Raw genomic sequence first — 22,839 nt, forward strand, 5'->3', positions numbered from 1 at the left:
TTCTATCGAATAGATTTTATGTAATCAAGTACCTTACCTACCTAAAATATTAAGAGATGTTCTGCCACAATAAACATGAAGGTCACTTTCAGATGGCAACTGCAGCGGCGTTACTGTCGCGGCCTTACTGCTACGGTTTTTACACGAGCGCTGTCACTATAAAAAATACCTAGGTAAAATGAGTGACGGATTGAACTTTCCAGATGTGTCTCATCTCAATAGGAACATTTTCAGTTTTTTAAATATATATTTATAAATGTTCGTATAGTTTCGATAGCCAGCTGGTATTTTTATTTCCTGAAAATAACATCGCTATATGCAAATAAAAATTGTTTTAAATTTAAACGATAAAAGTTTGCGCCAAAAAGGCGTTACGTCATAACAACAGTGCACTAATAAAGAAACGTCAAAGGTGCAGTGCAAAGTTTTCGCCGTTGTTACAAATTGAACCCTTGTTTCTGAGGGCCTCCCGCGAACCACGTTAGACGTGTTGCCTCTCCGTCGCACTTGTAAATTCGTACGTAAGTGTGACAGGAAGGTAACACGTCGAACGTGGTTCGCGGTAGGCCCTCTGCTATAGTGACGTCAGTTACGAGAAAAAAATTGTAGTCGGCGTTTTCGATCACGTGACATACAGATAATAAAACTATGATTTTAATTGGAAATTTAAGATAACTCTCATGTTTTCATAAATTTCATAACAAAATAGTATTAAATTCGTGTTTCAGATACCTATTAAAAATTATATAAATAGTAAACATACTTTTATAATTAAATTTTGATAGATATAAACTCGCCTGCCACTGTTTCGCCATTTAAATGCGGTGCGTGTAATTCGTTTATTTAATTATGTTGACGTGATTGAACTCTGTAAGTTAAATTTAATTAGTGTTTCGAAAGTTTCAGAACTCAAATCCAAAGTTTCGGCGTTCAACTAAATAAAATCTCAGTCAAAGAAAACTTAATAAAAAAGCGCTGGTGGCCTAGCGGTAAGAGCGTGCGACTTGCAATCCGGAGGTCGCGGGTTCAAACTCCGGTTCGTACCAATGAGTTTTTCGGAACTTATGTACGAAATATCATTTGATATTTACCACTAGCTTTTCGGCGAAGGAAAACATCGTGAGGAAACCTGCATACATCTGCGAAGAAATTCAAAGGTGTATGTGAAGTCCCCAATCCGCATTGGGCTAGCGTGGGGACTTTAGCCCACGCCCTCTCGCGCATGAGAGGAGCAGCAGTGGGCAGTTATTATTTTTATCGTACTTGTTCATCTTATTGTCTTTGGAATGTCATCGAAAAATTTTCGCGTTTGATGTAAGTTTGTTACCTAAAATTATACTTACATTATTTTTTTTTTGTCATTTTTGCTCTTAATAATTAAAATCTGTGCCTTTGCTATTCAAAAAACTTATTCGTTATTCATGTTTTAGTGAGCGTAATAATTATTTAGGTAATAACAAAATTGAACCCTTTCTTATTTTAATATATAGATAATTGCCATGATGTTTATGGCATTTCAACAAAAAGTGAAAATTTCGCAGTGAAATTACCGCTGTAATTATTTGCTACATCCTCAGCATATACTTCCATTTTTGTCAAACTTTCTACACGTGCGGTCTGTGGGCTAATTTTACGCAGCGGGCGTATGGCGCTCTGCGTGTCCAGTACAATGATGCATTTAGGATTCTGTTTAGGTTGCCGCGGTATTGTAGTGCCTCAGCAATGTTTGCTGAGGCTCGAACAGACTGTTTTTTCGCCATAATGCGAAAGCGATGCGCGTCACTCCTCAATCGCAGCCGAAGCAGCACGAACAGCATCCTAAGTAGTCCCGTTGGGACTCGCCCCTGGTCAAGCGGTGTGTGCAGCTACACTCACCTGTTGCTGTTCCGCCGCGAAAGCTATAAATGTTTTGTTTTGTTTGTTTGTTTTGTCTTAATTATAATACTAACTATAGATATAAGTCATTGTAATACCTAACCCTATATATGGACTACATGTTCGAAATAAAAATATTTCATTTCATAAACCCTAATGCCTACCCTATCCTAGTATACATCCTAGTATCCGGGTATACACGAGTAGGCATCCTAAACCTACTCGTGTATACCCGGACAGGCATAAGCAAATTACTATGCTTCGGCGTATTTTTTGCTCGTCGGTGTCCACTCGTGCGAAAGAGCACCGGAAAATTTGTTAACATTATTGTTTTACTACAGACCCAAGGGCTTTCGAAGTTTAAGAACCTTTTTTTGTTTTGATTTTTGGATTTAAAGATTTTTTATTACTCATAAAGAATTGAAGTTCACTTATTTCGAGAGTAATGGCTTTTCTTAATTAGGATTAGGTACAACGGCTCTAGCAATTTAGTCACTAGGTAATAATAAAAGTAAGGCAAGTTTTGTACAGACATTAACGGTCTTAACAATAATAATATAATGCTATTAAATGCTTAAAATGTATAATAATTAAGACAATTAATAATTATTATTTTAATGCTATTAAATGTTTTACTTATTTAAAGGTGCCTAGATTAGGTGTGCTCTGTGAGCTGTAGACGTCGTGATAAGCTTAAAAAAATTAAAAATTAAAAATTTTCGCAGAGTCATTATGGCAAAATTTCACGAGAATCGGTTAAGAAATGCGACATCCAGGCATACGAAAGCATTTTTGCCCAAACTGAAACGGACACCTTCGGTCTCGGTTAACTAGAATTAATTATCCGACCCCTTAAATACACGCACGAATTTTTACACAACAATCGGGGAATATTCTCTGTTCCTAATGCCATATGGACTGCATCGTCGCTTGTGTTCAATCGATCGATAAAAACCTATTGAAAACTCATTTAAAGTACTCATAATCCCTCACCGACCCTTTCGAGCCCCGCCTATGCTATGCAAACACTCAATGAAAATTCAAATCATCACCATACATTGGTTTTTCATCAAACTTCTTGAATGTCGGACTTGGTTATTACGGTCCAGTTAAGTAAACAAAGCCCGTTTTGTTATTAAAATCTAGGTGTTGTATTAATAATACCTACTCATATTTGGGTTTTCGGTCAAAGCTACATCATGTGTGACATGTGATGAATTATGTATTCGTTTTCAGTAGGCAGCTAGATGGAGGAGCTACCAAATTATTTAAATTTAAACATCATATTAATTTTATTTAAGTTCCATACATTCCACATTCTAATAGATAATTAGGTAGGTATTTCATAATTATGACTTCAAATTTCAACATTTATTCAGCAAATAGGCCACAAGGGCACTTTTACTCGACTACATTGAATTTACATACAAGCAAAAAAATACATCAACAATTGTAAAATACAACTAACTGCAACTACCAATTGAAACTAACGTATTACAATTACTTAGAGATCTGATCTGATCTGATCCAATCAGATTTTCATAATAACCTTTCCTCTCCAGCTCGATTTTGGTCTACAGCGTATAAGCGTATAATTAATTAATTACGGCTGTACGGTTAAGGGTCTATGTATAGTTTAGCCCCTAATGAACATAGCTTTTATAAAACTTTAATTTTATTTTTTCGACGATACGATACGAGTTTAATTTTTTCATATAAAATAATTCTGCAATTAATAAAATAGTAAAGTACTATAATTATAACTTAAAGAAAAAATACGCTGTGATAGTTAAATTATAAAATAATTATCTTTCAGAATCATTGTGATAACGAACCTACTTAATTTTGCGGTTAAAATATCAAAAATACAGTATACTGTATGTGAATATTCTCTAATTAATGTTCAGGCATCAAACATGTAGGTATTGTCTGCATTTTCTATATTTTTAAGTATTTGCTGTCTTATCAGAATAAATGGACATTTTGAAACAACACAATTTTTCCATAGCTTTGTCCAAGCTAAGAAGCGAGATATTTCACTGAAAAGATGTACTTAAGTCGTGCAAATTGAATGTTCAAAGGAAATTAAGACGAAAAGCTCTTTTTGTAGACAAATTGTAAGTATTTAAGTTCAGTGTCTCTTTGCATTGATATTAAAATGAGACTCAGGAATTAAATAAACAAACTGTTTTCTATTTGATGGTACTTAATGAATAGAAAAGTAAGAACTAAACCATTCAATATGGAATATTACTGCAATATTCTGCCGCCAGAGTGCAGCACTAGCACATACTGTAAACCATAGGTACATTAACATAATTATACATAAACACCGTAAACAGTTTTTGACAAGTTTTCACAGATTATTTGTTACGAATCAATAAGACATTGATGCATAAAAGAGTCTGTTTTTACTATTTATGCTAGTAGCGACTCCTACTCCTACGCCGAGTTTTAAGACATCGGTTTTAACATTTGCGTCAGCATTGCAGTCGGCATCGGCAATAATGTCACGCTGCAATACTGCTGCCGACTGCAATGACGAGAGACGTCAATTAGGTCATATTGTTACCTTATCTATCGATATTTTTTATTAAATTTGACATTTGCGACAGTAATGCAGTCGGCACCAGTATTACAACGCAACATTACTGATAAAACATAAATTTATTTTACAGAATATGGTATAGGTATACAATTTTGGTATCGTAGTGATGTGTGATCATAATTATATTTTTTTTTCGTTTGCCAGATCAGGAGACGAAGGGTCTTGAGTAGAGACAGGCTCTTTGAAGAGACACCACTGGTGTTTGTTTATGTTCTTAATAAATAACTCGGATACGCCATCGCGGCGCCGTCTCCAGATGGCTTTGATTATTTACTTAATCAGCAGTTCGATTGGATGTGATGCCTTTTACCCTAAAGGGGGCTATTACCAGTCCGCCGGACGATATCGGCCTGTCAGTTGTTCGGAACTTTTTGTTCTAACTATATCGTCGATCGGTCGATTAATCAGTGGGCCACTTAAGCCTGACCAGCTATCATGGTCGTATTTTTATCATCTGTCATGCTATGCGTCACTTTCGCACTTACATATTTGTTAGAACGTGACAGCCATGGTGACAAATGATAAAGAGCCGGCCATCATAGCCCTACTGGTAGCATCATATATGTCGCATACATTTGGGAATGGGTAATACTTTAAATGTGTATTCAATCTATTTGTCACCACTGTGAGTAGGTATAATTATAATTTCAGAGGCTTTCATGCGATATTTCAACATTCTATAGGTACCGATATCTTCATTTCACATCTTCGACAGTGACATTAGCATAATAATAAATAAATAAATACTTTTTAGTCAATTTCTATTAGGACACGATGTTAACAGGACTATAAATATAGAAACTATGCCTATAAAAAATATCTTTAATTAACCTGCTCAGATAAGCCCAAAATTGTGCGGCAAACTTCTTAGTAGTTACATACATCGAACCAAAATATGATGTTCCGAACATCTCAAAACGGGAAAGTTCCCGCTCTTTTAAGTAATTCGTTCACAGTTAGCAGCATAACTATGTAGCTAAGCGGACGAGACGTTCAAAATTATGTGAACAGCTCTTTATTGCTATTAAGATAATAAGCGTCTTCTCATGTCTGTATGATAGTACTAATTTTTCAATGCCATAATAATTTTATGCAGAATAGACCAAGGGATTCCAAACATTGACGTAGCACGGGCCTTACGGACACTAAAAATGGTACTGGTTCAGTGGTGTCACTCACGAATTCGAGCCAATCGTGCAGTCTAACGCAACTAGTTGTGACCAATCGCGCGCGTGATGCGAACTCATCCAACAATCGCGTTGTAGCGGTGTCACACCGCTGTACTGGCCCCATTCTTATTGCCCATAAGACCAGTCCGATAATTACGTGAATGATTCCAAATATATCCGCGTATTAAACTTTCCTTACTTTACCTAATTTAAGCACAACAAGTTACATCAATAAGCTTTTGAATTAATTCGTGTAAGACAGAAATTTCCGTAATGGACTTTCTGAAAGCGTTGGTTAATTAAACAATTTTCAACAAAATTACTTTGTCTAAATACGACGGAATCTAAAATTTCACTTAGAATCCTAAATAAAGTACGGAAAGTACTTAAACTTTGTGATTATTAGGAGTAATTTCGTCACATAGGTAATATGTACCATATTTGAGGCTAGAATCATTCCAAGTTAATTAACCACTTAAACGCAGGACAAACTTAGGTACTGTGACACAATAATATACTTTTTTTAGTTTATTTTTTATTATATAAAGTTTTCCAAAGGACTGTCTCATTTCAAACATACTTAGACAGAGAGAATCATACTACCTTTGTGTTACGCTAGTAGGTACCTACTAGAGGAAAAGGATGAGTATAGTTTTTTTTTGTTCTTATTTACTGACAAATTGGTTTGACCAACTATAGGTAGATTGATAGGGGGCTAGCGCGTTGCCGGCATTTAAGATGAGAGTACGCTCTTTTCTTGGAGGTTTGAAGGTCGTATCGGTCCGTAAGTGATTTAAAAATATTTATATTTATATGAAAATAAATACTTGAAATTTTAACGGACCCTAGGTTTAGAACTTTAATTTATTTACACGACTTAGAATTTCTATGCCACGAGCCTATACTTCTAAAACTGCATAATTTTATCGCAATTTCGTGGTGGGTTCCATAGTAAAAGTGATTCAATAAATCTACATCATTGTGAAAGGCTGACAAATATTATGCGAGTATTCCTATGACCTTTGACCTCCCTCTTAACAATTAAACATAATTAATTAAGCACAATTAAGTTTGACAAATGATGCAACAACAACGTTCATTAAGCGACACCGGGAGGTGCGCGTCCAGGCACGAAATTAAACAGCTTGCTGCAACTTGTTAATCGCCTGGCCCCCTGCCAGAACACAATTTGGAGATATTCCTGTGCTCAGACAACCGGCCAATAGACGGTGTATTATGTGTTTCATTTTTTAAGCCTTAGCTACAAGCCTTGTGAAATTAAACAGCTTGCTGCAACTTGTTAATCGCCTGGCCCCCTGCCAGAACACAATTTGGAGATATTCCTATCCTTAGACAACTGGCCAATAGACGGTGTAAATTTTGGAATTTCGGTTGTTTTATTCTAATATGGCCGACCAGCCAGTAATAAACTATGTTTATAATTCAACCCCTGCCTACCTACTTGTGGTAGGTATAAGAGCGCATATGCAAGTGTCTCCAAGTTGCTACATGCTTCCAAATACGGTATCTCCTGGAAGTAGTCTATACGCCTGCCATAGTACAGTATGGAGATATTGCTGACGGAGCAACTACCAGAGTTTCCTAATTGAATAAGTCTGGTGAATCCTAGGTGTATTGGCGGAAAAATAATAATATATAAAGAACATGTAAAATACTAGGTACCTACTTATATACATATAATACTCATAAGAATAAGAATAATAATTGTTTATTACCACATACATGAAAATAAAATAGAGTTAGAATTACTTACATAATAAAATAAAACAGTTGTTATCATATACAAAACAAAAGTGAGAAGATCGGAGAATGTTACCTAATCATAAATATTTATACTGCTTTAAATATATCCCATATAAGGTAAACGTACTTGTGCTCGATGCGGTCCCAGTACGTATAATTATGAAACTTAAGTCATTATCAATTAATAGAGGTGAGGTGACATCAGCAGGGTGTCATCTATTGGGCATTAGCATGTCGGGCACTAGTACGTTTACCTTACTAAAATGGCAGTTCTATTCTCCAAATTACCACCTACTAAGTATGGTAACGGTGCCTATCGCGAAACATTTAACGCACCAAGCTTTGTGTAGAGCGATTCCCGTTGTCCTCTATATGGAGCACAAAGTCCAGCAAATTTTGACTTCAAAAATGTGATGTTGTTCACAAGTTATGCTCCTATGTAAAAGTAAGCAATATTATAGATATTGATTGATTGATATTGATAATCCGTTTCATTAATTTATTAAAAAATTACATACACACGTTCTTACCTGAAATATCGCCATTTACCTGAAATATCGCCATGAATACACCCATCAAAAAAGGAATCCTATAATGAAAATTCGAGGTTGTCTAGCAAATCCCACTTAGATTATCTGGTTGGTAACTTCCATTAAACAGCATTTAAGCTACATAACTTTAGATTAACTACATGAAAAGTTGCGTGTATTGGAATTGGAGACCCATAGGCGGATTCTAGTTTAACATTTTGTCACTTATTTTGATACGACCTAGATAAAATCTTCTTTTTTAGGATAAGTTAGTGGAAACTTACTAAAAATCAACAGCGGCACATCACCACTTTGTGTTTTAAGGATGACTCACGTTAGACCGGGCCGTGTCCGGGCCGGAGCTTCCGCCGCTTCGTTTTCTATGGAAAGCTGATGCTTGTCACGTGATCGTGATCACCGGTCATCTGTCATAGAAAAGTATTGTCATTGGTGCGCGTGAAATGCACTGCGAGTAATAATCAAGGTCATATCATAATCATAATAAAATCAAAACCGTATTCTAAAATCAGAATTAGCCTCTAAGGTAAACTTTTAAGGCCTAATGATTACATCAAGTACGTGCCTCGAAGTCCCCAATGGGTTTAGAAGTCGAAAGATTACATTGCCAACACCAAATAAGATATTTACAAAGTAAACTAAATAATCTTATTTCGTTTCATTCTTGTATCCAGACACTAGGTATACATTATACAAGATAACTTAGAATTACTATTTATGTTTGGAAAAAGGGTTATATTTATTTATCTCTATAGATATATTTACCTTTGTAGGTTACGAAACTCTTATGTTTGAAGACGTTGGGCCCGATTCGGATTTTGAAATAGACATCTATTAGACATTTTTTAGACATCACCAAGATACGATAACGATATGTTTAAGATCTTAGCCTGTCAAATTTGACATTTGCGCGATTCTGGAGATACTCTTGAACGATTTCCACAGGATATGACTTAGAGATCCAATTCACATCTAATAGATATCTAACTCAATCTAACGTAAAAGTGACATTGATTGCCCGAATTGCGCTGCAAAAGAGAACTAGTTGATATCTAAACTATAACGTATCTAGAATGGATCTAGTACCTATGTGTCGTCTCTTGTAAAATATCTTGAAGTTCGAATACGGCAGGTTTTTGATGAGAACACATAAATTAGCTGAAGGACTAATACCTACAAGATCAAGCTACTTAATTTAGAGGCGAAGAAGGTCAAACAGAAACTTATTATAAAGGTTATATTCGGATTGCAACTACAGCAGCATTACAAGTAGCGATTTCATTTTCATTTTCCTTGATAAATGAGTTGCTGTCGTTGCCGCATTGCTGTCGCAATTCGAACGTTGAATCAGTCACTCATTTCATCGCTCATCAGAGAGACAGTAACTTCAACCCGCTGCCGCAACGGTTTAGGCGGAGTATGTCACTTTCTTAGGACGTCACTTTCAAGTTAGGTCACGTTCTGAGGACGTCACATTCGGATTACGTCACTTTCTGAGTACACACCCTGTATGTCATACATAAAAGCTGCTAATATGCTAATAGATAGATGGATAGACAGATTTTTATTTGTATTAATCATACACTGTCAGTTACATATTTAACAATAATTCGTTCCAAATGATAATTAATAGATTTAGATTCATATGTCAATAATTTAAAAAAAAGTACAAAGCTGTAAATTAAATAATGTCAACAATTCCATAATTCAACTTAATAACAATAACATATTGGGTTTAATTCAAATGACAATACAATTACACATCTTATCTAATCTAATATACCATGGGAACTTGATCACATTAAATTCTCCAGGAACTCATTTACCGTGTAGTAGGCCATTTTAGTACAATAAATTTTGAGCTTACAAACAAAGGCACAATCTGTCGTAACTGTTCTGATTGGCTCAGGTATTTTATTATATATTTTACCACCCATTACACCAAGAGAATTGCCGGTTTTCTGAAGCCTATGCGCGGGGACAGCCAGACTTGGTTTCCTCCTTGCGGAATGAGGGTTTGCAATCGGGAACTCATGCAGGTTTCTTCTTACATACTTACCGACCTCGAAAACATAGAGATAAGGCACTGTCAATATGCTGAGATCAATAAAAAGTTGTTTGGTCTCTTGGTAATATGATAGTTGGTATCCATTGTTCGTGCAGGCGCACGTTGCACGTACATGCTAAAAAAGTGACGTACTCAGAAAGTGACGTACTCCGAATATGACGTCCTCAGAAAGTGGCGTTCTCAGAAAGTGTCGTACTCAGAATGTGACGATCTCAGAAAGTGACAAACTCAGAATGTGGCGTTCTCGGAAAGTGACAAATTCAGAATGTGGCGTCCTCAGAAAGTGACGTTCTCAGAACGTGACCTAACTCGAAAGTGACGTCCTAAGAAAGTGACATACTCGGCCTAAACCGCCGCAACGCTGCACTGGCAACGCTACTTCAGTCGAAATCCGCATGCCACCTTAATACTCAGCTAACAATCTTAAGAACCCCAAGGTCTATTATAATTAAATTAGTAAAGTAGGTATTTGAACAGTTGAACACAATTTTCAATAGCGATAGTTAAATATTAGCAGCCTAGTCAACTAATTATCAAACGGATTTACCAAGAGGATTAGTCATTAGTCACACAACGCAATCGATACACAAAACATAAATTAATAGGCAATTGTGAACCCTATTAGATCGTTAAAAATTATTGACATACACGCTGATAATCTCACGTGAACCAGTAAGCAAAAATTAGATGCACTGCTTCCCAAATTACAGGGAAAATTAGAGTTTCGGTTAACTTTCACAGGAGACGCATTATTGATTTCCAAACTCTATTCCGTACGTACCTACTTATCAATAAGTTTCTCCGAAATCATTTGATATTTACCAGTTGATGTTCAGTTAAGGAAACTGTAAGGAAACCAAACTAATCCTAATAGCGGCGTGGGTGTGGGTTTCTATGGCTAAAGCAAAGAAGTACCTAAGTGCGTCCATAATGAAAATTTACGTTCAAGTATTATATCAATACTTAGAAATTGCTAGTTAATTAATTTCTAAATTTAGTTAGATAATGAATAAGCTATTTTCTGATTTAGTCTATTCAGAAACTGTTTTGTATTTTACTGAAAGAGTAGGTACCGTAAAACGGGGTGAGTAGGGACAAAACTGACATTCTTAACCTCGATAACATTTTATTGAACTTAATTTTATCAATAAATGTTCCGGCCGTTTGATTTTAGTTTTTTTTATGATTTTAGGTAGTTCCATTTCATAACTTTAAACATATAAACAAAAAAGTAAAACATCCCACCTCACCCCGTAGTTGGGGTGAGGTGGGATTTCATACAAAGGTGATTTTGGATAATTGTTGGATCGATTTTTTTTTATTATGAAGATTACTATAGCTCCATTTGTAATAAGAATACATTATTTAGGTAGCAGTAGTCTTTAAAAACTATCTCACCCGTATCATCCCTTCTCTCCCCATTCATAACCCAACTGTCATCGCAATCCCTAATACTCACCCCATTTTACGGTACAAAAATCTTTTAAATAAACTTATAATAAAATTTTCACATTTCATTTTGATGTTTCTCAAGTCAATTTACTAATGGATCGTTTGTCTTCGTTTGTTGCAGGTTTTTATTTTTAACTATGTAAGATTGGTCGGGGCAGTGACCGCGTATTTATTTGCCAAACAAAAGCAAACTAAGGTCATTAGCCAATGAAATAACGCACCAAAAGTAACTGCCACCCGTATACACCTACATTCTACAGTTCGCGGTCTAAAGTAAGTACCTACAGTCTAACTTTCTAAATGTTGTATAGGTATAGAGACATATCTTTTTATAAGTTAAATATTAGAAAATGGTACGTAGGTAGATCGGCTAACATTTTGAAAGGAGATATATTTCCACACATCGGGCCTCGCGAGCTGCATGTCGTCCGTATTTATCGCGGGTTGGCAATAAAGAGACCCTTTCTGTTACGCGATAGGTATTACAAAAACTTACCAAGCTTCAAGGCTGGGAGACCGAGCTTTGCTCGGAAAACATATAAAAACTCAAAAATGCGCGTTTAAGATAAAACCTAGCTAGATTTTATCTCTGCAAATTTCATCGAAATCGTTAGATCCGTTCCCGAGATCCCCGAAATATATATACATATAAATAAATAAATATACAATAATTGCTCGTTTAAAGTTATAAGATAAGATAAGATATATTGTATGGAGATGACATCTATCACCGTGCCCATGCTAATTGAAAAATATTATGGTTTATTTAAACCGCAAACACGGTTAGCAATGGGAATATGTAAGGTTGTCTGAGGAAAACAAATTGGTATTGCTCTAATCGTTTATAAGTTCAAACGCGCCGGAAACTATTTGTTAACAGTTTTTCTGTGTAATTATTACACTGTAATAGATGTAAATGTGAATAAAAGAGAAGCGCTTATAAGCTCAGGACATACGTAACTACAGATGTATCTGTCAGATGTGTTTGCTAACGTATACTGGGAATTAGGCACAGGTGTGTATGTGGGGAGATCTCCAGAAGATCTAAAAGACAACTCGAAAATAATTCAAAAATATGACTAAAGCGCGCGATTATTTTATGTGGAATGTAGAGAAATAACAATGCGCTTACCACTATATACTGCGTTTACCGCGTCAAACAATTGAAGGTATGTTTACAAAAACAACATAACTGCTTAGAGCGGTTGACACTTTTTTAAGAACATTGTTAATCGTTTCAGGTGTTAATCAGTGTAGTCAGTTATGTTGTTTTTGTAAATCCATCCCTTCAATTAGATTATTCTGATGGTCATGCAGGATCCTCATATGCAATTTCTTTATGCCATTATGCTGTAAGTAGTTCGTCTTAGATATCAAAACACATAATACTATTACTTTTGTGTCAAAACTGAGAAAGACATGTTAGACATTAATTTCATACGTAGGTGCGCTACTATAAAAACAAGCCAGCCGTACAAAACGAATGACACAATGAATCAATTCAAAAGCGACGCAATCACAATAGAACAAGCCACAAAGACCGAACAAATGCCCAAAAATCGAATCGGTATTGTGACAAAAATAAATAGTCGGAAAAATCATTACTTATAGAAAAGGTACGCAGGCAATAAAAAAAATTATAGTCCGTTCAATGGCAAATAAATCCCAGACTGCAGACAATAAGATGGCTTGGACCAATACATGTCGATATATTGTCGGGAAAATATTTCATTTCCTTTAGTTCGCGGCGTCGGCGTGCGGCCAGAGACAGACTTGAGGTATGTTAGGGCAAGATTGGATCGGGTCAAAACCTAAAAAACTAAATGGGTTTTCTACTTCATACGTGCTCATATTTAGCTGCTGACATGATATAGCGAGGGATCCATGTGATGTGCTACTGGAAATTACCACTTAAAGTAGGTATTATTATAAATTACCTGGTGGTCAATTCAAATTTAACAATTTGTTCTAGTTTTGAACTGGTTTTGATACGACATTGACGATCGTCTTGGTGATGTGAGGACGACGAGCGATCTTTAAGTACGTATTAAAATGTAAAATAAGACCAAATCGTAATAAGTTGCATGTCAAATCAATGGAAGATTACCATTGTCATTAAGAAAGTCTGGCTGAATTTATATGTACCTGCTCCTCCGATCGATGAATAGCTAACCGACATGACTGTGAACCTACGGTCATGCGACAAAACATTTCGTTGATCACCATAACGATAATTATGTTTTTTTTTTTTCAAATATCAAGCTTTGAAATCGTAGATATTTTCAATGTAAGTACGAAGTAACTTCCCGGTTGTATACGGAAATTTCTTCTCGGTAACATAGGGCATTCATTTTCTTTTGGAAGTTTTTAACGGTAACATTGGATCAACTTCATCAAAAAACAGTGCAATCTTGCCCTAGCATACCTCCAGAGTTTTAATTCCGAGCATTGCTTATCACATCGCTATATCTAGAAGAATATCTACGCCTGGAATAGAGGAATTTAAAGTGAAATGTGGCAGAGTCGATATCCGTAGCTATACGAACCGAGAACTTTTTTCTTTTAACTTTTTTCGGATCGGCTCGGCGAGTTAATGTTCCTTGAATTTATTTTTTCTATCCGCACCACACAATTGAATTGTCAATTTAATCAGATTGTGCAACTTGCCTTTTAACTTGTCCTAGAGTCTGTTCGGAAAAAGAAGAGTCGTGGAATGTATGGGGCCCAATCATAGAATACCACTACCTATGCTACCGCATCCTATAGAAGTGGTATACGCGTGCCTCCGTGAGGGACAAAACATATAAATTCGACCAATCATTGCGTTCGTTATGGTGGGCAACAAATGAATTCGACCAATCACGGTGGTCAATTTACGGTGGGGAATAAAACAAGATGTGAGACTATGACAAGGACAAACAATAATAGCGCTTTCGCTGCTACTCCTACTGAAAGATACATAAGACTATCCCGTTCTGTCAGTTATCTTCACCACTCATGCCCAATCCAGTTATACTAGATTCATGGGCCCAATACATTCCACGACTCTTCTCTTTCCGCACAGATTCTATATTATAATTATTATACTAGGTACTCTTTGCTTTAAACCCAACATTTTTGTTATTTTAGAGAAAGAGATGAGATGTATTGGGCGACAAAACGGCATCCTCATAATTTCGTTTTAATGTTGTGCGTGTGCGTGTATCAGAACATACGGTATTTGGCAACATTGGCTGCATCGGGTCACACTGATGAACTGCCAAAAGTGCCTGAATGTCAATTGTCAATGTCACTATTGTCAAGCAAGATCATAGCAAGATAGACTGATGCTAACCTTAACTGAAACAAAACTTGTATAAAATAACAATGAATTGTATATAGTGTGCTTTGAACGTCTTGGTTTTAATGTTTAATTATCTAAAACACAATGGAGGGTAAAAAAATATCTTTTGGTTTCACAAAAACCAAAAAACTTGAGAAACCTGTGGTCGCCGAAAAAAAGGAGTATATAGAATGTTTAGAGGAGAAATCGATCAAAGTTGTTGGGTAAGAAACTTGCTAATACACTTAAACGCATAATTCATAGTAATAATTTGGTTATAAATTATGTTTTTTTCTAGTAAACGAGTATTTTACCTCATTGTTTCTATCACAAATTCTAAAGCTCAACATTTTTTGTTATAAGACATTTACACTCATATCACAGACTCTTGATATTTTGTATGAAGGTACTGTTGTGAAGACAACAGTATATAAGCTTACAATACATGATTATGAATTCAAACTAGTTCACTAACAATAGTAAATAAACAGGTTACAAGCCTCTTATAAAACGCAAACATAAAGAGTCAGGCCAAGCTAGCATAGCACAGACTGTGCATTGTGCAAGTGTCCTTTTAAACATCAAACTATTATGAAATTGTGACGTATTAAAATAATACTCATCAGTGGCGGCGCGTCAAACATATCCATAGGCAAGCCGGGGCTAAATTGGCTTACATATTTCCTTTACAACTCTGCTCAAACGTCCAAAAACAGGCAAGGCGGTGGGAATCGGCTTTTATGGACGCGCCGCCACTGATACTCATACTGTCTGTTCTATCAAAATCGCTGCGAAGCTAGCTTTGGTTGACTCTAGGTACCAAATAATTATTATGTTTAAACGCACCCATGACCTCTAATATTCCACATATTTTCCAATCATTTTGTATCTATGATATAAAAACAGCTTAATCATATTACAATTGATACTCATTAGTATTTGACAATTCCAGCGGTGAAGTGGTGGAAGAAAAGGCACCCCTTGTGATCACAATGAAACCAAATACTCTGATCACAGCAGAAAGACTGAAGCAGATAGCGGAAGAAGTAGAAAAAGGTGCGGAAGAGGTGCCAGTACCGGGAGATAATGGGGCTAAGGAGGATGGTCAGCCGGATGAAACAATAGATCAGATGGCTGTGCGAGAGTTGCTCAATGAAGCGAAGCAGGAGAAGAAAGCGGAAGGGCCAGTTTTGACGGTTGCTGTGCCGTCGCAACCTGTCTTAGATGGGCAAAAAGAGGTAACTATATATTTTGTTCAACAATAAAAAAATAAGCATATTTATATTAATTTCTATAACAGACAGATATCACTTGCCATCCAGCGCGGTAATGCCGCTAGCATCTTTGGCACTTTAGGGCTGGGTGGGGGTCGGAATGGGAGTGATAATACTCGTAAAAGTAGGGTAGTTTATTAGGTAGTAATCTGCTTATCTTTTTGTTACTTTTAGTGTCTTTGTTTTTGTGTTTTACGTGCATACGTTTTTATATTTCTATACTGACACACTTACAAGTTTTTTATTATATTGCAATGTACCTATGTATGTACGGGTAAAATCTTGCAAGTTAAATTTGACTGAAGCTGAAAACTTGCATACATATGTAAGTCGGGTGACAATGCAATACTATGATACCATCAAGCTGATCTGATGATGGAGACAAAAGGTGGCCATGCCATAGGAACTCTGTGATAAAATAACGAAACCGAATTGTTTTTGGGGTTTTTAGAAATGTCTCGATGAGTGTTTGTCCCTGTGGAAAAAAAGTACAGTCACCGCTAAAAGCAAACCAAACCAAGAATGAAATTTTTGGCAAAAACTTATCTAAAAAGTAATGTGTCAAATCTCAAAATATGAACTCAATTGATAAAAGACAAGAAGCGTTTTGGCCTTTAGATTGTAATTAATTATTAGAAGTAAAATTGTAATTTACAGTTTAAAAGAATATTACAGAGTTCCTTGGATGTCTTGTATTTAAAATTAAATTTAATAACTACAATATTTTTATTTTTCAGTCAACATTGGAAGATTATGATGCTGTACCTATTCAAGAATTTGGCATGGCAATGCTAAGAGGCATGGGTTGGACTGCAAGCAAAGATCAACAGTAAGTATTTTTTTTAACTTAATTTCTATTTTTAGTTTATGAACTAAGAGATTATTTAAAAAACCGGACAAGTGCGAGTCGAACTCGCCCACCGAGGGTTCATAGGGCTATATAGGAGGTCATAGCGGCAACAGAAATACATCATCTGTGAAAATTTCAACTGTCTAGCTGTCACGGTTCATGAGATACAGCCTGGTGACAGACGGACGGACAGCGGAGTCTTAGTAATAGGGTCCCGTTTTTACCCTTTGGGTACGGAACCGTAAAAAGCATTGCACTAAAGTGCTGCTTTCAACCTTTCGATTTTTTTAAAGTTGCTTTGATGGGATTTTGGTTTGACAGTGTTAAATTCTTGATCTATTTAAATATCCTGAGATTCTACTGGCACTCAAATAGCTATCAAAATATCAGTAGCTAAATTACAAAGACTGATCTTATAATTATAGAATAGAATAGACGATGCTTTATTCAAAAACGCTTCATTTAAACTTAACTAATAACACTGACACAGATTATAGTACTTACAACCATTAGAATAGCACTTTGTTATATTTTTTATAGCGCTTCCTGCTGTGAATTAACAACATTCTAAAGGGGCCCACTGATTAACAGTCCGCCGGTCGGTATCGGTCTGTCAGTTAGAACAAAAAGTTGACAGTTCCGAACAACTGACAGGCCGATACCGTTCGGCGGACTGGTAATCAGTAGGCCCCTTAAGGGTTGGTTGCACTAAACGGTCTGGCAAAGTTAAAACATTCGCAAAATTGTATTGTATGGGAAGGTTCATAGAAGTGCTGAGTGACGTTGATCAGTGTGTCAAGTGTGGTTGGTGCAACTGGCCTTAATTTGCTTAGACTGTTGTTTTGACGATTGTTGTTTATCATCAGGCAGGCTGTTTACTTGATCCTGTGTCAAAATTTAAAAAAAAAGTAAAATGTCATTATAAACATTTCATGAAATTGTGTATAATGGGCCATATTAATAAAATTGTCTCTAACTTGAGATGAAATTTATTTTTTAATTGTTTTTAATGTAATATTCCAGATTAAAACACAAGCTGCCAGAACTGAGACCAAAGGGCCTGGGTTTGGGAGCTGATAAAGTTATCAAAGAGAACCAGAAAAAGAATGTGTCCAAAGACAAGAAAGATGAAGAACTGTCTATTGTGAAAAACTCCTTTGTTAAGATTACTACGGGGAAATACAGCGGGTTTTATGGAAAGGTATGAAATTATTTATACTACTTAAATTTAATTATAGTCTCTAGAGTGTGTAAAAGTTGTATTTTTTTACTGCAACAATGGTAAACAAACTTACGACCTGTTATGTAGAAAAACAGCATAGTCTATGGAACCTAATACTTAACACTAACACATCAGTGAGTCCATAGGCTACTAGGTGACTGCTTACCATCAGGCGGGCCGTATGCTTGTTTGCCACCGTCGACGTGGTAGTGGTATTAATAAAATCCTAATACTTGCACTCATTTAGCTTACTCTCCAGTCTCTCTAAAAAGACTATTATTTTTAGTCTTTTTTGATCATTGCTAGCCTATTGGGCCTCCATAAAATATATAATCATAAGTTCACCATGTTGGCGGATTTCTCAGGCTGGTACCTTCATATCCTTAGGCCCAGCCATACAAATGAAAAATCCAAAACTATCTACTGTTGAACCTATAGTGTAGGAAATAGAGTTAGTTTTGCGTTGTTTGAAAATTGAATGAAGCAAAGCAAAAGTGACTCTGTTCCAGTTGAATATGATTTAAGTTTTATCGAACTGAAGAAGTACCATAGGTAGGACCTTAGGCCTGAGGAGGATATTACCACTCACAACAATCTAATGTATGGTGTGGTGGTTTTACAAGCTCTTGCCACTTAAAGTTAAAGGTGACTTTCGACAACTTTTTCGTATTTGTTTTAACCTTTTGAACGCCAAACGGCGCATCCATTTGCCGTGCCACTGACGCCACGGGGGTAAAATTAAGTTTTGTGAATAAATAATGCCAACCTAAAAGTGGGGTGTTTTTCAGTAGATTTTCGTCAAAAAACGATCGACGGCAAATGCCGTCTTTGGCGTCGTTGTAACGATTTTGCGTTGACGTCAATTGCCGTCTGTGGCGTTCAAAAGGTTAATACTATTGCTATATGTTTCAGGTTGTTAGCCTGGATGAAGACAACGGCCGTGTGATGGTAGACATTACCATTAAGAAGGAGACGGTCAGTCTCAGCGAGTTCATGATGCAGCCCGTGTCCAAGTCGGAGTATGACAAGCAGGCTAAAGTTATAAGTAAGTACTTGTGATGGTAGATATCACCATAAAGAAGGAGATGGTCAGTCTCAGCGAGTTCATGATGCAGCCTGTTTCCAAGTCGGAGTATGACAAGCAGGCTAAAGTTATAAGTAAGTACTAGCACAGAATAAATAATAGTACTAAGTACAGAAGTAACAAAACGCGTCTGTTACGATCAGCACAGATATGGCCGCTAGGTGGCGACAGCGCCACGCGCGGCTTATGGCTTTCCCCAAAATTGGGGCCGAACGGATGTACTTTTAGCTACCTGTAGCAAAGCGACGAAATCGCGGAGTGAGCCACGCCTGGTACTAGTATCTTTGTTGTATCCTCGTGGCTGAGGACGTGAAGACTGCAGCCATTCTTCACCAGTGCTGTCCAAGCCGCTCTATCTTGATCTCGGTGTATGCTAGCCTGCAATATGGCTTTAGTCTCTGACATACTAGTAGACATCACCATAAAGAAGGAGACAGTCAGTCTCAGCGAGTTCATGATGCAGCCTGTGTCCAAGTCGGAGTATGACAAGCAGGCTAAAGTTATAAGTAAGTACCTACTAGTCTCTTTGTCGTATCCTCATGGCTGAGTGACGTGACGACTGTGGACACTCTTCACCAGTGCTCTCCAAGCTGCTCTATCTTGGGCCCGATTTAGGTCTTAAATAATAAATTTTCCTATTTATGCTGGCTTGCAATGTGGCTTTAGTCTGTGACATACTAGTAGACATCACCATAAAGAAGGAGACAGTCAGTCTCAGCGAGTTCATGATGCAGCCTGTGTCAAAGTCGGAGTATGACAAGCAGGCTAAAGTTATAAGTAAGTACTTAACTTCTTTAATATTGTTTATGAAGGACGTAATTTAGAAAAAATGATCCAAAACGCAAACATCTGTCAGCATTTTTATGTTTTTGACAAAAACTCTTTAATTTCAATACCAAATTCTCTTTTTCATTTTACTTTTAACTTGTATGAATCTGCATTCTGCACCAACTCAATATTTCGGTTTAGCCTTTAGTTGACTGGTAAAAAATGCCTTCCGGCATTAAGTCCGCAATTTGTACTTTTATGTATTGTGCAATAATGTTTTGGAGTTGATGATGGGTCGTTTTTGCTAACCTACGTCCTAAACATTAGTAATTTCCTAACATATTGGTCGTATATCAGTGGTTCCCACTTCCCAATCTTTACAATATTGTATGTAACGCCAGTCACCTATAAGAAAAACCGATCATACGCCCAACTAAACATAATGTCAAGTAATAAATGTAATGATATAGATAATTTATAAATCTGTGTTAGTTTATAAATCTAGTTTTAGAATTTTACAACTAACATTTAAGTAAAATTGTCAACCGGTTATAACACTTTTGTTACAACTACCTACTACTGGTATTGGTCCCCGCGATACAGGCGTGCCTAGTGCGGGTACCAAAGTTAATCCTTAAGGAATTGTATACTTTAAGTTAATAAATATTTTTTCATTTTCATTTTTTTTCATTTTCAATTGTAGTCGATTCTGGTTTCTGTCCACAGATCCAGTGACAGACGACTTAACAGACGAAATACAGTTTTGTTTATATATAAACCGGCCAGACAAGGGCCTGTAAGGTACATTTTCATAATTATATTAAACATTTGAATAAAGAAGAGACGCTTTCCATATAGATTTTCGTCCATTGAACCGCTGTTGCTATCTCTATTGCACTCGCATTACTATATTGCTGTCATGCTCGCACAGTGACATTGACAACCGGCATGGGCGGGACAGCAATATAATTATGCGCGTGTAATAGAGATAGCAACAGGCGGGTCAAAGCGTCTCTGCTTTAGTAATTATTAAACTTGACAAATAACTATTTGGTCAGGCGGTGACTGTTATGCACATAGCCTAGGGTTTATTAGTCCGTTCCTACCGCAGTGCCAATTTAAATGTTAATGATAAAAATCAATATCTTCCTCGCGTGTTCCCGGCATTTTGCCGGCTCATGGGAGCCTGGGGTCCGTTTGACAACTAATCCCAGGAATTGGCGTGGGCACTAGTTTTTACGAAAGCGACTGAGAGGGTAAACTAGACCCTTATTGGGATTAGTCCGGTTTCCTCGCTAGGGGAGTTCACTGTTCGTAGGCGCTTTTCGCTACATACGGTTTTCCCCGTCGCTCGTAGCGCGTGGCTCGCACTGGCACTGAGTGTGTTAAAACCCCTTTCTACCTATTACAGATGCGGATTCCTATGAAGAATACAAGAAAAACGAAAATCAAAAGTCGAACCGCGATTCGAAAAAAGAAGACCGAGAGGCATCGTCCAGTCACAGAGAAAAAGAGAGAGACAGTGATAGGTCTAGAAAAGACACAAGTCGAAAAGAAAAAGAAGGCTCGAATGGAAGACACAAACAGGAACATCGAAGCCGAAGTAACGATAGGCATAGAAAAAAACATAAGAAAAGGTATAGCAGTAATTCTTCTGTAAGCTCAGAAGAAAGAACGAAAAAGAAGGAAAAACGTTACAGTTCTGATTCTAGTTCCGATGATCATAGAGAGAGACGGAAGACGGAGAAGAGAGACATTGATAAGAAGAGAAAGGGGAAGAAGAAGAAGCGAGATAGGGATAGGTCGCCAAATTATAGGAAACATAGGAAGTAAGATTGAATAAATCATGATTTTACATAATATTCAGTATTTTTATAACCCCTCTAGTATACCGTAACTAGGTAGCTTGGCTTGTGGTATTTCCCTCTATGGTTCGGGCGTTTTAGAGTCGCAAGACTTCAAGTTATTAAAGCAGTCTAAAGGGGCCCACTAGGGATTGCAATCCGGTTTGGTTTTGAATCCGGCCGGATTTTGGCCTCAATTCGGCCGATCCGGCCGGATTGGTATTGCGGATGAAAAATTCGTCCAGTCACGTATTTTATTATGTTTTTAGCGTTATGTGCGCAGTTAAGGATATTTTTCTAATGGGTTAATAAAACGACAGTTTGAGGTTTCAAAAATCAACATTTTTATTACGTAACCACTAAGTCTTATTGCAATAATCAGTCTCACAAATTAAAATCTTCTTTTTCTCTTAAAATATCTATAGCCCCACAACTCCCACAAAAAGGTGCTTTCAATTCTTTGCTTTATTTAGCAGCATAATAATAACAAAATAACATATTCTATTTACTTTAAATTCGACAAAACATTTAACTTGACTGCTGAATGAAGTATTATAAATATTTCTTCATTCTATTTTAAATGCAGTTAACACTTATTATAACATTACTGGGCTATAATGGCACAGAATAACTAATAGTACTACCGTACAGAAAATTCACTCCTTCACAAAAGTCAGGTTTAGGTATAAAATTACACCTATATCGCCGCCTGCAAGCAAAATTGAAACTTATAACCGCGCACGAACCGTGAATTTCCTTTGCGCGCCGCAGTTTTATGACCGAGCTGTGAGTGTCGGCACGGGGTTATCACTTGACAAGTTTTTATACCTATACCCACAGATTTATTGTTTTTAAGATAAATATGTAGGAATTACAAACGTTGATTACGTAAACATACATTTTTTATCCGAAGATAGCATGTCTGATTCTCGCGGAAGTAAGTTTCGAAGCCATTGTGTATTTTCAATTTTGCGCGAGCGCCATGTGACAC

The 22,839-nt window shown here is 36.7% G+C and overlaps 1 protein-coding gene across 1 annotated transcript; it reads left to right on the forward strand.

The window, feature by feature from the left end:
- Nucleotides 1-14,815: 14,815 nt before the first annotated feature.
- LOC134656326 (G-patch domain and KOW motifs-containing protein) lies at nucleotides 14,816-21,864 on the forward strand. The gene is made up of 6 exons (XM_063511839.1): nucleotides 14,816-15,030; nucleotides 15,759-16,044; nucleotides 16,818-16,909; nucleotides 17,954-18,131; nucleotides 19,065-19,197; nucleotides 21,416-21,864. Exons 1-6 carry the CDS (start codon nucleotides 14,912-14,914, stop codon nucleotides 21,835-21,837), a joined length of 1,230 nt encoding a protein of 409 aa, XP_063367909.1. The 5' UTR covers nucleotides 14,816-14,911; the 3' UTR covers nucleotides 21,838-21,864.
- The last annotated feature ends 975 nt before the right edge of the window (nucleotides 21,865-22,839 follow it).

The sequence above is a fragment of the Cydia amplana genome, chromosome 18 (genome assembly GCF_948474715.1).
Source record: "Cydia amplana chromosome 18, ilCydAmpl1.1, whole genome shotgun sequence".
Taxonomy (NCBI): domain Eukaryota; kingdom Metazoa; phylum Arthropoda; class Insecta; order Lepidoptera; family Tortricidae; genus Cydia; species Cydia amplana.

Bases quoted from the DNA above. Each gene is read 5' to 3' on its own strand.
- LOC134656326 (XM_063511839.1), top strand. From the start codon at position 14,912: ATGGAGGGTAAAAAAATATCTTTTGGTTTCACAAAAACCAAAAAACTT. The intron at 16,045-16,817 runs GTAACTATATAT...TTTATTTTTCAG, and splicing joins TCTTAGATGGGCAAAAAGAG to TCAACATTGGAAGATTATGA. The intron at 18,132-19,064 runs GTATGAAATTAT...TATATGTTTCAG, and splicing joins ACAGCGGGTTTTATGGAAAG to GTTGTTAGCCTGGATGAAGA.